General features: G+C 42.4%; 1 protein-coding gene across 1 annotated transcript in view; it reads left to right on the top strand.

Annotated features, from left to right (window-relative positions):
- The window catches only part of nrg2b (neuregulin 2b), a 52,052-nt gene continuing 36,081 nt past the window's right edge, over positions 1-15,971 (top strand). Inside the window, exon 1 of the mRNA XM_034690300.1 lies at positions 1-885. Within this exon, the coding sequence (XP_034546191.1) occupies positions 474-885 (412 nt within the window). The 5' untranslated portion in view covers positions 1-473. The remainder of the gene's footprint in view (positions 886-15,971) is intronic.

Below are 15,971 nucleotides of genomic sequence, written 5' to 3'. Positions count from 1 at the left end.
GTTTCTTGTGATTCCCTTGTACGCGCAAACTGCTTTTTTTCCTTCCACAGAGGCAATGCGCCCACCCATGCGATGCTAGCCTATTAGCTGGAGAGAGAGGGGGGAAGCAGTGAGAGAGGGAGAGAGAGATAGGTTTTAGAGCTGGATTCTAGGGGAGGCTAATTTACGAGTCTTGTTTTGCCTTTCAGGAAAAGAGGAGATAAGAGGGGGAGGGTGGTTGGTGAAGGAGAATGCAGCAATCACATTTTTAAGCATGCAGACGCGGGCCGTTTCCGGTTCTTAGGCTGGTGTGTCTCCCCATCCGAGGCCAGCAGCCGTATGGGGAAAGAAGCGGCAGACACAGATGGCATGGACACTTCCACAAGGTCTGCCGCTCAGCCCTGCCTGCTTTGCCGGAGCCCGTTCGCCGCCGTCTCTCTCTTCCAGCTTGCTCCGCCACCCAGCAGCACTGCAGCACAGCACAGGCTGACGGCATGAGGCTTGATCCAGTGCATTTCTCCATGCTGGTCATCGGGGTCTCCTTTGCCTGTTACGCCCCGAGTCTCAACTCCCTCCAGGACCAGGCGTACCGATCAGCCGTGGTCATTGAGGGCGAGGTGCGCTCCTCCCCGGAGAACGTCTCCTCCCGGGAGCCCTACAGTGTGAATGTCAAAGTGCTGGACGTGTGGCCCGTCAACAGCGGCGGCCTCGAGAGGGAGCAGCTCGTGACCGTCGGGGACTTCGGCTCCGAGGCCCCGTGCACCACGGTGGAGAAGGACCACAGATATATCTTTTTCATGGACCCGACCGCCGAGCCCCTGGTGTTTAAGGCATCTTACGCCCCTGTTGACACTAGCGAGCCGGAGCTGAAGAAGGATGTAGAGAGAGTGTTGTGCGAGGACTGCGGTAAGTTTAAGGCTTTTTCGTTGTACCTGCCATACACTCACACTGCTCTCTAAGGGCCACTGAAGCTGCCATGGTGATGTAAGGAGACAGTCACTGCTTTGATTGCGCGTGCGCGTGTGTAGTCTATATACAATGTTTTAGCGTACATAAACACATGCATGCGCTCCAGCCGATTGACACTTCCTCCTCCATAACCCGGTCACCCATAATGCAATAAGAAGCCTTGCAGAGAAGGAGTGAGTGAGTGAGTGTTGGTGTGTGAGGTGAGAGTGCTGGTGATGGAGACAGAGACAGCTGAGGTTAAGCCCCAAACAGCAGGTTCCTCCTGACGATCAGGAAGGAAGGGATGATCAATGAAGATAATAAAACACCCAGTAAGATCTGCATCATCACATCCTTACAGTGAAGTAGCCTGCAAAGGCAGCAGCGCCTGTGTGTGTGTGTGTGTGTGTGTGTGTGTGTGTGTGTGTGTGTGTGTGTGTGTGTGAGTGAGAGAGAAAGAGAGAGGGGCAGAGCATGAGGAATGAATCAAGGACAGCAACCTCTTCTTGAGGTAACCATCTCTCTAAACTTTGTTCTGTTTCCTGCAGCCAGTGTAACATGTCAGATCTGTTTTTATCTCATATTGAATATGGAAAACATCCTGATAGTGCCAGTGCGGACTGCAGTGACAGTCTGTTGGTAGTGGTTACAATCATTATCCCTGAACCTGTTGCAAGTTTCCACCATGGATATAATAGATTGATCTTTTTTCCCCTCTAACAAATCAGCAGAGAGTCCTGGAGCACTTTTGTTTTTGTAATAACTTTGTGAGAGCTCAAACTGTGTGCAGCAGCTGCACCGTCCAGTTAAATCTTTACATAACTTACTGTCACCAGAATAGCTTTTATAAATAATCAGTCTTAACATCTGCCAAGAAAAAAAACACAGCGACGGTAGTTTCATAGTTTCATGTGAGTTATGCCTTTTCTCTATTCGTTCTCAGGTTTCTTTCCCTCAGTTGTCTGTAATGCGGCTATGAAGCTGAAAGTTGACCCTTTTCTCACCACATGTACAGAAACGTTCAGAGTTCGGATAAGCTGCTGGGCTCAGACCAAGCTCAACATAGTATGATATTTAAGTATTGTTTGTGATTAGCTTCTTCCTCTCAGGTATCTTACTTTCACTTGATTTTCTCCACGGTGCACAGTGCATGTCTGATTTTAGGATTGAATGAATTCTGCTTGAAACACGATGTCCCTCTTATCAAGCAGCTGCTTGTCCTGTGGTCAGTCTGAATGGAGAAGTACAGGAAATACTAAAGCAACTGCTGCACAAAAGAGTAGGGAATATGATCTTAATGATGGTAGCATAAAGTACAAAACTCCCAGAACCTGATGGTGACTGTAATCCTTGTTATGATTTTAGGACTAAACCTTGTGAACAACTTTACACATTTTTCATCTTAGTGTTGTTTAAATTCAGAGTCAACATCATTTTGATGCAACCCACTCATGTCTGCTCGGTGCAGGAAGTCACAGAAATGTCTCAGTAAAGGGTTCATCTGGCATTTCAGCCACTCAACATTCTATTTTTACCTCTGTGACATGCTAAAATTGTCACGTCGTTTATTTATGACAGCGCTCTTGCTTTATGGCTTCTGTCTGAAACACATTTTCCAGGCAGGGATAAGCTCAGGAGAGGAGATACCCTCTTATGAGCTGATTCACCTGGTGTGACACACACACACACACACACACACACACACACACACACACACACACACACACACACACACACACACACACACACACACACACACACACACATATACACACACACATGCACAAACGCACTAAAAGCCAGATTTGCAGAGAGTAACTCAACATAATTAGACTCTGCAGAGTGGGTAATGCTCCCATGGATTCACTGTGTTACCAGTTTCTTCCTAATTTCCACATCTTCATTAGAACATTGATGTTTGTCATTCTTTAGATGTCTGCAGGGTCAGTAGAAACAGAGCCTGTCTGTGTGTGGATGTGATGGTCACCAAGAACCTAGGGTTAGTTTGGTAACTTATCAGAAGGGTAGAAGTTTTGGGAAGAGGGTGCAATTCGAGGAGATTGGTTGTCCACTGAGAGCTCATCCTGTGCATCTCTTGTTTATTGCAAGTCATCTGCAAACCTAAAAGTGTTCATCAGGCTAAGGGAGCACTTCAGTCACAAATGTATATTTTTCCACTGTTATTTGAGCCGAGTATCTGTGAATGCTTTAGACAATATCTGGGTTCATTCAGTGTAAAAACCACAAGGTAGCAAGGTTTTAATACTAAAATAATCTGTACTTGGGGCATAAATGTAACTTAATGTGCTAACTCGTAGGTTTACATCTCAAACAACCTCAACATTTCAGTGAAGTATCACAAAATAATTCCCTCTTTGTTTAATTGCCTCCAGCTGAGTTTTGGCCAGGACTTCCTGGCGTTGTAGCACACTGACTCTGACTGCCACTTTTCTCTGGGTGGATGCAGTTCTGTCAGGGTTTCAGTGAATGAGCTGCAGCTGAGCAGGGCTCCTGGCCAGTTAGATGGAGGAGACAACTTTCAGACATAAGTAACTTCAGCTTTTAGATAGGGTGAGTTCAGGGGTGTGTCAGCAGACACACACCCTCAGCCCAACCAATCCCAACCAGTCTACACAGAGCGGGCCAATCACAGCAAAGCTCTGAGGAGACTCACTTTTATGTACACGCCTTTCTTATTTCTGTTGAACACTTACATCAAAATGCTGAGACTGAGATTACTGAGATTAGCTCAGATCTTTACATGATTTTATATTTCATTGTTTTTGTTAAAGTTATTAAGTCGGAAGGACACAGCTGAGTAAACCTGTAAGACGCCACCATGACAGATCTCAGTCAGATCTTTGGCGTATATGTATTTGTCAAAACCTGAAACATCCGTCAGCTTTATCTCTGAAACATCAGCGTGACAAACACAAAGAGGAGAAAATATCATGGTTGCCAACATTACAGCATTGCTCTGTGTTCAAATGCTCTACAGACGTGATCATGTTGTCTTTACATTACAACAACAATGTGAGCAGGCAAACATCAGAACAATAAAAGAAGCATCATAAATGAAAAGAGTATTCATTACAGCTGCATTGTTTAACTTGCTTACTATGACTACTCGCACAAGCTGTGTGATTGAAGACACTTCATGATGTCAGCTTTTTCAAACTTTTACACAGAAAATAAATCACAATGTTGACTTTTACAGCAGCCTACAGTTGTGCAGCATTTGAAGCATAGACCCCACGCAGTGTGAGAAGTTATGAAACCCTAAATCTTCTTGGCACATAAAAAATAACACCCCAATCTTGCGAAAGCAGCGCGCCTATGTTGATTAAATTGTGTGAGCAGTCAGGGAGAAGAGGGGTAAACCCGAACCACCAACCACAACGCAGAGGCTGGCTTGATGAAGAAGAATTACAGATCTGATTCTGTATAACTACACTCAGTATGAATAAAGATGTACAAACTCTACATTTATATTCAGGGCTACAGGAGGAACTGAACAGAAAGCACATACATGTCTGCACTGAGTTGCCTTCACTGCCTCTCCCTCTCTACTTCACCTGCTATAGTTAGTAAAAATAACCCAAGTGTTTGAACAGCAAACACCTCTCTTTTAAAAAGTACAAAAAAAATCCCATCTTACATCCCAGGCAGTCTAAATCATAATGTAGGTCCTCTCTGATCACTGCTGTTGGCATGTCTTTTTAGCCACATTGACAGTTTCTTCCTAAAATAGCTTTATCTGATGCCCAAACATTCTTCTGTCACTGATGCTGTATCTACTGCTGCATAACTCAAATATCACGCTCTAACTCTCTCTCGCCCCTTTTTCTGTCTCTCTCCTGATGCTGTAGCTGACTGTAGCTGGAGTGTGTGTTTCAGCTTGTGCCTGCCCTCCTGTCAGTCAGCCACACAGAGGAGCAGAGGTAGAGAGGAAGAGGAGGGAAGGTGAAGAGAGGGAGAGATCTTAAGCTCTGAGTTTACAAATAGATGCCGCAATCATGCATACTGTACAACTTCTAATAATAGCCAGAGCCTTTCCTCCCTCGTCATTGAGGATGAGGCATTAAGTTCAGAGCTGGATTTATTGTACACAGAGTGTCTACAAACTAATTCACTGCTGCTCTGTACATTTCACCAGTTTTCCTCTTCTAACTTAAAGTCATCATGACTGTAGTCAGGGTTTATTGATCAGCATTAAAGGACTTTTTCAACATTTTAGAATATATGAAAATTAACAAAAAAAGTCAGAGGACCGATAGTTTGTCTTAGAGTGAAATCTGCAACAAAAATCTGTCTTCCATGTAGGGAGAAGCTCGACAGACTGTCTCCATTATCTTACTCATAAAGAGAGAGGTTATAGAAAACAATGATCTGCAGAGGTGATTCATGTTAAAGTATCAACTGCGTGATTTTTAGTCATGTTTGGTAACTTGTGATTGTCCTTACTGAGCAAATTTGGTTGAAAACAACAATCTAAAGTATGTACATACAGCAAATTACGAGCCATGTGCTGTTAAGAGGAAGCATTGTGAAGAGAGCATCTTTAAAACTTCCCAAAAGAAGAAAGAAAAGAAGACTGCACATGCGCTGGTATTAAAGCTATAGCCAACTGACTGTGAAGGCAGAGCGACCCCTGGATGCTGACATTCGTACATATCTAATGACTAGCATGTCATGGACAGACCTCAGGTGCTAGACTTGGTTTCAGTTGTTTAGACTTCAAATTCGTAAGTGATTTTGATTCACTGTTCATTGATTCTATCATTTTCGCTGCTATATAAATAAGATGTGACTTTTAAATCCCCTTTGATTGGAATGTGAATATGTGATGAATTGTAATAGAAGCAGATTTCCTCACAGAACATGATGTGAAAATGGATATTTAATCAGTGTCTTCAAATAGTTGGTGAAAACCTTCACCTTTTAACCGCTTTTTAACGTTTTTCAACACAAACATTTTCACTGGGTTCAGAGAGCAAACCAGCACCTGTGCTCTAACTTGAGATGTTATGCAGTGCTGAGCTAATGGGTGAACCATAAAGAAATAGTCTCTACTCACAAAAAGATGAAACCTACACAGAAGTTAGGCTGGCCACACACTAGACAGCCGCCAATGATTGAGGGGGCGTGACCTTATTTGGGGCTCGTCGAAACCAATTATCTGTCCAAATGATCCTCAAGTGTTGGGTGGCAATACGATTATTTCACTGTTCCAGATCATGTCAGAGCCTCCCTGACCGGGTATTGTAAATTATTACAGGTAAAACTGCCTCTGACGAAATACCCACAATAACCAATGAGAGGAGTAGACAGGGATGTGCCACCTACCAGCTGTTGCGTACTTTTACAGCTCACTAACATGGTAGCCAACGTTAACACAATATTACCTCAAGCCATGTGGAATATTGAAAAGGAAGACCAGCTTGTGGAATTATTCATCCAGATTCTTTTCCTTGTCTTTTTGTTTTTTCGCTGCAAAACTGAGCACATGCCTGGACAGCCAGCTGACAACGCTGAACGCCCTCTATGTTTGTTTGTTTTCTTAACTCATGTTTGATCACGCAAGTTTCTGGGAGCTGTTGTCTGTGGAATCGTAACCACAAACGTTAAGTTTCAGGTTGGTATATGTGTGTGGTCTCTCACAGTTCTTAAATCAGAGATCCAAGAGTCATCTCGTGTGTGGCCAGCCTTATGCTGAACTTTTTCCATATTGTGTCTTTATTAGCGAGGCCTAACACATAATGACTGTAGTTCTGTAACACATACTTTGATACTCACCCTTAAAAACAAAGTAAATAAATATGTATTGAGCTTCTTCTTTAAAATGATTGTCTAGAAAAAGACGTGTATGAAATAGATTGCATATTACTCACAGCTCTCACAAAGTCCATCAATATGATGGGTAGGAATTTTTTAAACTTGAAATATATTTTTTATGGAGATGAGTGTGAGTTGATGCCTAACATGTATTATTATGTGAAGTGAAATCAAACGTGTGCATTGTGTATTTGCAGATTACAATGGAAGAGTGCTATAAAGGTGCAGTCCAGTAACCCTTCACCCAACAAAGCACCATTACTCCACATGAGACCGTGTTCACTGCCTGACCTGAGCTGTGTTCTCATGTCTAACATCAAGACTCTATCAGCAGTTCATTTTATTCCAGGCTAACCTGCACTGCTGTCTCTCAGCTTACACTCCCATCAGTGTGTTCAGCAGCTTGAGGGAATTACCACTGTTGCATTGATCTCCAAATCCCAGTATTAGGAGATTTTTGCTCTGGGGCAGCATGTCAAAACAATCCTTGCAACAGGAAACATATCCAAGGCTGCACAGCCGAACAAGCTGTGAAACCAGTCCTGGCAATTTTTAAGATTCGATTATGGCTTCTTTGGTGTTAACACTTTAAGGTCTATTAGCCAGAGATGAAAGAGCAGAGTTTATAGAGACGTGACAGGAGAAGAGCTGTACGATTCAGGCTCCTCAGTGCATGTGAACACATGCTAACTCAGCTGTATGTGCTGGGAACAATGCTTTGTGAATTCTTCTTGAACAAGATGATCAAACTTACAATCTGTGTGATTTTTAATGCACATCAAAGAAGATTCACTGGCTAAACAAGCAAAAAGACAAGACTCTGTGTGTGTGTGTGTGAGTTGTAAGGGGCCTCACTTGTCTGTCTCAAACTTTTCCCTCTTTGTTGCATTATCTGAGTCTATTTCAGACATCCTCTGTGTGCCTCTTTGTCTTCTTTCAATGTCCTTGTCTCAACAGAGCATTATACCTCCAGAAGCACACACACACACACACACACACACACACACACACACACACACACACACACACACACACACACAAACACACACACACACACACACACACACACACACACACACACACACACACACACACACACACACACACACACACACACACACACTCTAGCTATACCAGTTTGCTCTGTTGCTGTTGCTGCTGTGCTGCAGATGCCCCAGTGTGCTGTCATTAGCAGGGAGATATGGGGCTGCTATAAATTATGCACACTGAATAACAGAAGGCTGAGGATTTCTCCTCTCTGTTGCCTGCCTGACTGTGTGTGTGCGTGAGTGTATGTGTGTGTGTGTCAGTGGTACATGTAGCCTGTTTTCAGTATTGTAGAGACTATGGGTGCGTTCACACCTCGATTGTTTGGGAAGTTGTTCCTAAACAGGGGGTGTTTTCCTCCTTGGCTAAGATCCTTTGGACATATGTGAACACAGCTATCACACTCTGATGCGGTACAGAAAAAAAGCGAGCTGAGAGCGCCTAGAAGAGGTGGTCTTGATTCGCTTCCAGTCCAACCCTGGTTGTTTGAAGTGAGAACACAATCAACATGGTAACCTGAACATATAGCTGCTTGACTCATCACACTCCCCTTGTAGGTGAGGTAGTTGCATAAAAATAGCGACAGGCTTAAGTTACTCACAGTCGCCATCCGATTAAACATCAGCAGGAGACCTGGTGCTAGGTGTAGCAACATCACAGGATTCAACAACATCTTCTGGTTCAACAGCTTGTTAAGTTCAGATCATTGTGTCCAGCTCATTGAACCAGGAGAATTTGTCCTTCTCCTCACTGTAACTTCCATTTTTGTCAAGCTTACCGTTACATACTGTTGTCAGACTTTTGTGCCCAAAGCCCGGTTTAAACTTCTGAATTGAATCAACACTGCCTACACCGTAGGTCTGTGTAGCCCTTTTTCAATACAGAAGCCTACGCATGTAGCCTGACGTGCGCCTCCTCTAAAATGTAACGTGTCAAAACAAGGCGGACCGCAAGCCGTGTGATTGGTCAACTTGACGGCATTGTATATCCTGCATTTACAGCACTTCCAGAATCACTGTACATTGGCTGTGTCTCCTCTCTATTTCCCCCCAAATAATTGCCATATGATAAATAGCAACATGTATCAGCTCTAAATTGACATAATATGCTCAGAATTGCTCTGAAAAAGCAAGCACAAAACTTAGCAGGATGGGAAACATAGAGACCACACTACTTTCAAGTGTTTCGGCATAGTACTGCAGATCTATGCTGGCACATTGACACACGTGTATGTATGCTCACGTCCGCGTTGGCCTCTGCTGCGTTGGCTCAACGCGGAAGTATGAACCAAGCTTTAGTGCAATGCAGCTTGGCAGAGCTGTGAAAGATCTATAGATCATGCACTGATTCACAAATTTGCAAACTTCTTTATTTCTGTGAGCTGTGTCCAACATTTGATGATCATCTGCCCACATGTGGATGAGGCATTTGACATCCCTACTGATCCAAGTCAACCCACAACTTATTTTGTTGGTAGGCTAACAGGCTAACATTAGTGAGTGTCTTGTAGTAGGCTTGCCACAATGCAAAGTAAAACCAGTATGCATGGCATCTGTTAACTTATGCAGTGGGAAAAGGAGGTTGTGACATAATGAAGTGAGGACCGCCCTTGGATGGTGTGTGCTTGAGCTTGCTTTAAAATAATGCAGTATGAACACAGAAGTAAATGCAACAACTTATCTTTTTAGGATCTGAATCAGAACAAAGCAGACAAGCTACAGGTGTGTGAGAAGCCTTAAATACTGCAGTATGACAGAAGTACACCTGGCAGTCCTGGGTCAGCTGAGGCTCACTTCTAACAAGACTGCCTTACTCATGAACATGTCCTTCATTAATTAAGTTGTGTGTGTGTGTGTGTGTGTGTGTGTGTGCGAGTGCGTATGTGTGTGCGTGTGTGTGTACGTGTGTGTGTGTGTGTGTGTGTGACCTTGATGGTGAATGATGTAGAAATCCCTCTTAAATGGACCAGCACCACATGGCTCAGTTTGTGAATTGTGCATTTGTGTTTCCAACTTACATGAGCACATTTGAAGTCATGCTTGCACACACACACACACACACACACACACACACACACACACACACACACACACACACACACACACACACACACAGCACACAGCACACAGCACACAATTACAACACACTTTTGCTGCAAAGTGACTTTTGCTTATTTTTCTCTCCTTTTTTCTGTCTGTTGTTTCTGAGTATTTTGTCATGTAATGAAATAATACATCAAACTGAATGTTGAATAATCAGACATATTAGCGCCAAGAACTTGTCTGTTTGTGTTTCATGAAATACATTTAAAATGACAAGATAGCGACTGTTTGGATAAATCTGAGACGTCCTACTCTTCTCTTGAAAAGCACTTTTAATCATTGGTATCCTTCCCATAGGCAGACCTGCTGTGCATAACTTCAGGGGTTTGGCATGCAGTCAGTGAATGCCTGATATTCATGAAGTTGCAAAGTGGCATTTTGGGTTGTTTTCTTTGGCAATATGAACAAGAGATGCTGCCTTCTTCAGATTCATTATTGTCATCAGACTGTGAGGGAGGAAACGTTTCTCTGTGGGCATAAAAAGGGTTAAACTACTACTTGGTTCTATATCAGGCTATCTTCAGCTCAGAGAGTCGGGTTATCTTTATCTCTCTTTGTTGTGGTGGTCTTTGATGGTGACGGGTGGACTGGTTCATTTGTCTTCAAGATGTCCCCCTGTGACTCTCTACATGTTATATTGGATCTATAATATTCTTATGGTAGAAATGGCTTATAGTATATATTTGTCTTTGCATTCCATAAGTGACCATAATTAGCACGTGTGTTCTTGTATTTGAAAATCTCTGCTCTGTTCTGAAATCACTGACAGCATCTCTTTTTATTGTAACTCACAGAGCACTGTTTCAACTCACCTTGTCAGCATGCTTCAAGGTATTGAAGTTTATTTGTTCTGTAGACAGCGATGCTACAATTCCTTAAACTTCCATGTTAAACTGAGCTGAACTGAACTGATATTTCAAGATGTATTTTTAAAAATTGTTAGCATGAAGGTAAAGTAGATTTGGAGCTCTGCAGCCCATGTATCACCAGAATCTAGATTATACATACTGCTTCTTAAGAGCTGCTAATATTTTATAGCAACATAGCAGGAAGTAAAGAAAACCTGTCTGTCTCTGTGTGAATCCAATAAATAAGACTTTTATCACTTTTCACTTTTCACACACACACACACACACACACACACACACACACACACACACACACACACACACACACACACACACACACACACGCACACACACACACACACGCACACACACACATGCACACACACGAATGCACACACACACACACACACACACACACACACACACACACACAACACATAATCAACAAGCTGTTCATGGTCACAGGGATATACTGTCATTAAGTCGGGCATGAATAGGAGCATTAACACAGAGATGTCTCTCAGATCTGCACACTAAAGCGAATTTACAGAAGCAGGATCATGCACGTGGAACAAACTCCAGAACAGTCAGCATTAAATAATGTAGCCAGTGCAGCGTGACGTGTTTAATTTCAATCATTTGTCACTGAGCAGTTTATCTTCATATTTATATTTTAGCTATTGTTTAAGCTTGTTCAGTGTTTATCATACATTTATTCATTTTGTAGCCACCAGCATTGCTGTCTTTCACTTGTTGAGATTTCAGTGGACTTGAGGAGACTTGTGACCTGTTTTAAGTTACCTGCTGCATTCAGCTGCCACTCTCTGACCAGAGATAAGAGATAATTTTGGTTTTGCTCCACTAGCGATCTTAAATTGTTTAGTCTGCTCCACCATGAGTATGATGTCTGTTAGTGAGAAACAGGAGAGTAATCTTTCTCATTCACCGGCATGTGAACTGACCATCGTTGAAGACTGTTAAGCTTGAAAGATTTGCATTTGCCAACCACTCGCTCATCACTAGGTCCACCCTCTGACTCAAATACATTCTGAATACCAACTTGAGAAAGACGACACAAGCAGCAGATTCATTTACTGCAAATGTTCACTTTGAGGCTCCATATTTGCTGTCGCGATCCAACAGATGACATCACAGTGACTACGTCCAAAATAAACGCAGTCAATGTTCAACAACACAGAAAATGAAAAATTGTCTGTGTTCCTGATAACAAAGAAAATCTTTCTGACCGCAGTGAGCTGACCTGCAGACATCAGTTAACCTTGGGAACACATGTAATTGTTTGTACTGACACATGTGTAACAACCTATTCTGTATCACTTGTTAATGTTTCTTTTTTGGATATGAACTATATTGTTCATATTTTTGTAAAGTGAATATGTAACCATACCTCATATACTAGTAGAGATCAGAGAACCTTGATAGCAGATAAAATGATCCCGGTGTGGATCTAATAATCATCCATTCTGCTGTTTTCAGAGATGCTGTACTTCTGATTAGTGGTCCAGGATGATACACCTTTATATTCTGTACCTCCTCCACTGAGGCTTACTGTCTGTCTTCATTAGTGTCATTAATGAAGTTATCACATGTCACCTGGATACTAGACTTTGATGATCATCACAACAGTATTTGTAATTGTGATCGTCTTGTAAAAAAAAAAAAAGTTGTAAGGACATCATCCATTCTCTTACTCCGCATGTTGTTCTGTCTTTCATTAATTATGACTAAAAAGCTCATTTTAATTCATTTACATGATGAAGTATAGCTAAGAAATTCCATTCATCCGTCCATTTGCTGTACCGCTTATCTTGTTCGGGGTCGTAGGGTAGCTAAGAAATTATAAATGCTCATCGTCTGACCCGTCATGACTTTCCTTTTTTGTCTGAGTACCTCACACCTCCTTAGCCTTAGTCTCAACACTCTTGGTTTATAGTCCATGGATTTGTTAACTAACTGCAAATTTCAAAAGACATTTTGAAAGTGACACACCAGCAGTCTGATCAGCAGTGTGTGTTTATTCTGTGCACTTGCAAGTGCAAGTTGTACTCATTCATAATTCTTGTGTCGCTCTTGTCTCTTTGGCTTGAAGCTTTAAACTGGATGATGACTGCCTGTTAAAAGAGCAAGCAGTGATCAGTTTACTATATCACAGGGATTCTGGGAAATCAACTTCAAGTTTTAAAAAACTGGTTCCTCTCAGTGCTGTATGGTGCTGCCAACAGGCAAAGTTGCCAAGTACAGATTTAATCCTCAATAAACCTTTGTCAGTGCAGTGTGCATTTTAGTGGATATGGAAATACGAGTGGGACTTCAGAGCAGCAGTGCCAGGCAAACAAAAAAAAGCTAACAAGCTGGAGACTCGAGACAGAAACGTTTTTTTACACAGTGTCATCTATTTAATACTCATTAATCTGGAAGTGGAGTTTCTGGCTCTCTAAAGAGAAAGAAAAAGTAGAGGTGTGTCAAACTTCAATGCAAGTTCAGATATTTACACTCAGATAGCTTAAGGCAGGGGTTTCCAAACTTTTCAGCTCTCGACCCCCAAAATATAGGTGCCAAAGTCTTGTGACACCCACTGTCCCTCAAAGTGACTAAATGTGCTTCAGACTTAATTTACTTCATACTTCAAAATTAGTTTACCTACATGCACACGTGGCTGTGTTTCCTGTGGTGCTTGAAATAACCTGCTGCAACTGATCCTTTTGTTAATTTACTGTTAGCCAACCCTTACCCTAACTTTAGGAGTCATCTGGCAACAAAGAAAAGCAGAAAAGTAATGAAATGTACTTATTTACATTAATAGGTAAAATAAGCACATTTAGATTACTTAAGAAAAAAAGAAATGTGAAAGACATCTCGCATCCCCCTGTGGGTGTCCCGACCCACACTTTGGGAACCCCTGGCTTAAGGTAATAGTTTGCACTGCCTACTCTTCTCTGTGTCTATGTAGTAAACATCTGATCAGCAGTCACACATTATGAAAATAGAGCCAAAACGGTTCAAATGTCTGCTGCAGTAACTCATGAGAGGTGCAGACATGACTGATATGTATCATCACAGTAATTTCACTTATTATATTCAATAGTTAAATCTACACATGGAGGAAAACATGAAACACAACAAGTGGTTATACTGAGATACGAGTACATCTTGGGAGGCCGCACGTATTTTAAGTAGCTCCTTAAAAGTGAAAGTTAACACCTGCATTGAATTAATATTCAGTAAAAGGCAACATGAACCACAGCACTGCTTGTGAGACAGAAGTTTGACTTCATGCAGTGCTTATACAGGTGAAACTGTATTATTGGGATCTTTTATAATAGGGAAAAGGAAGGCAGGAGGAGGCACAATGGCAGGATGGATGAGAACAAGACAGGAGGTAGAGATGAGAGGGGAGGGAAAATATATGGATTAGAAGATGAGAGAGGTAAGAGAGGAAAGAAAGCGAGAGAGAGAGAGAGAGAGAGAGAGAGAGAGAGAGAGAGAGAGAAATGTGGAAGAGTGGAAAATGTTAGGGGTGAGGAGGGGGGTGCAGGAAAAAGAGAGAAAGCAGAAAGATACAGTGGGGCAAAAAATTATTTAGTCAGCCACTGATTTTGCAAGTTCTCCCACTTAGAAAGATGATAGAGGTCTGTAATTTTCATCAGAGGTACACTTCAACTATGAGAGACAAAGTGAGAAAAAGAAATCCAGGAAATCACATTGTAGGATTTTTAAAGAATTTATTTGTAAATTATGGTGGAAAATAAGTATTTGGTCAATAACAAAAGTTCAACTCAATACTTTGTAACATAACCTTTGTTGGCAATGACAGAGGTCAAACGTTTCCTGTAAGTCTTCACCAGGTTTGCACACACTGTAGCTGGTATTTTGGCCCATTCCTCCATGCAGATCTCCTCTAGAGCAGTGATGTTTTGGGACTGTCACTGGGCAACATGGACTTTCAACTCCCTCCACAAATTTTTTATAAGGGTTGAGGTCTGGAAACTGGCTAGGCCACTCCAGGACCTTGAAATGCTTTTTACGGAGCCACTCCTTCGTTGCCCGAGCTGTGTGTCTGGGATCATTGTCATGCTGGAAGACCCAGCCATGTTCCATCTTCAATGCTCTCACTGATGGAAGGAGGTTTTGGCTTAAAATCTCACGATACATGGCCCCGTTCATTCTTCCCTTAACACGGATCAGTCGTCCTGTCCCCTTTGCAGAAAAACAGCCCCAAAGCATGAGGTTTCCACCCCCATGCTTCACAGTAGGTATGGTGTTCTTGGGATGCAACTCAGCATTCTTCTTCCTCCAAACACGACGAGTTGAGTTTTACCAAAAAGTTCTATTTTGGTTTCATCTGACCACATGATATTCTCCCAATCCTCTTCTGGATCATCCATATGCTCTCTGGCAAACTTCAGACGGGCCTGGACATGTACTGGCTTAAGCAGGGGGACACGCCTGGCGCTGCAGGATTTGAGTCCCTCTCGGTGTAGTGTGTTACCGATGGTAGCCTTTGTAACTTTGGTCCCAGCTCTCTGCAGGTCATTCATCAGGTCCCTCCGTGTAGTTCTGGGATTTTTGCTCACCGTTCTCATGATCATTTTGACCCCACGGGATGAGATCTTGCGTGAGGCCCCAGATCAAGGGAGATTATCAATGGTCTTGTATGTCTTCCTTTTTCTTACAATTGCTCCCACAGTTGATTTATTCACACCAACCTGCTTGCCTATTGTAGATTCGTTCTTCCCAGCCTGGTGCAGGTCCACAGTTTTCTTCCTGGTGTCCTTCAACAGCTCTTTGGTCTTGGCCATGGTTGAGTTTGGAGTCTGACTGTTTGAGGCTGTGGACAGGTGTCTTTTATACAGATAACGAGTTCAAACAGTTGCCATTAATACAGGTAACGAGTGGAGGATAGAGGAGCTTCTGAAAGAAGAAGTTACAGGTCTGTGAGAGCCAGAAATCTTGCTTGTTTGTGGGTGACCAAATTTTCCACCATAATTTACAAATAAATTCTTTAAAAATCCTACAATGTGATTTCCTGGATTTTTTTTCCTCATTTTGTCTCTCATAGTTGAAGTGTACCTCTGATGAAAATTACAGACCTCTCTCATCTGTGGGAAAACTTGCAAAATCAGTGGCTGACTAAATACTTGTTTGCCCCACTGTAAATCGAGGACAGGTGGGGCACAGAATGACTTGCAAA

This window comes from Notolabrus celidotus, chromosome 8 (genome assembly GCF_009762535.1).
Source record: "Notolabrus celidotus isolate fNotCel1 chromosome 8, fNotCel1.pri, whole genome shotgun sequence".
NCBI classification, from domain to species: domain Eukaryota; kingdom Metazoa; phylum Chordata; class Actinopteri; order Labriformes; family Labridae; genus Notolabrus; species Notolabrus celidotus.
The sequence above is the reverse complement of the archived record's forward strand: the minus strand, read 5'-3'. Positions and strand labels throughout refer to the sequence as shown.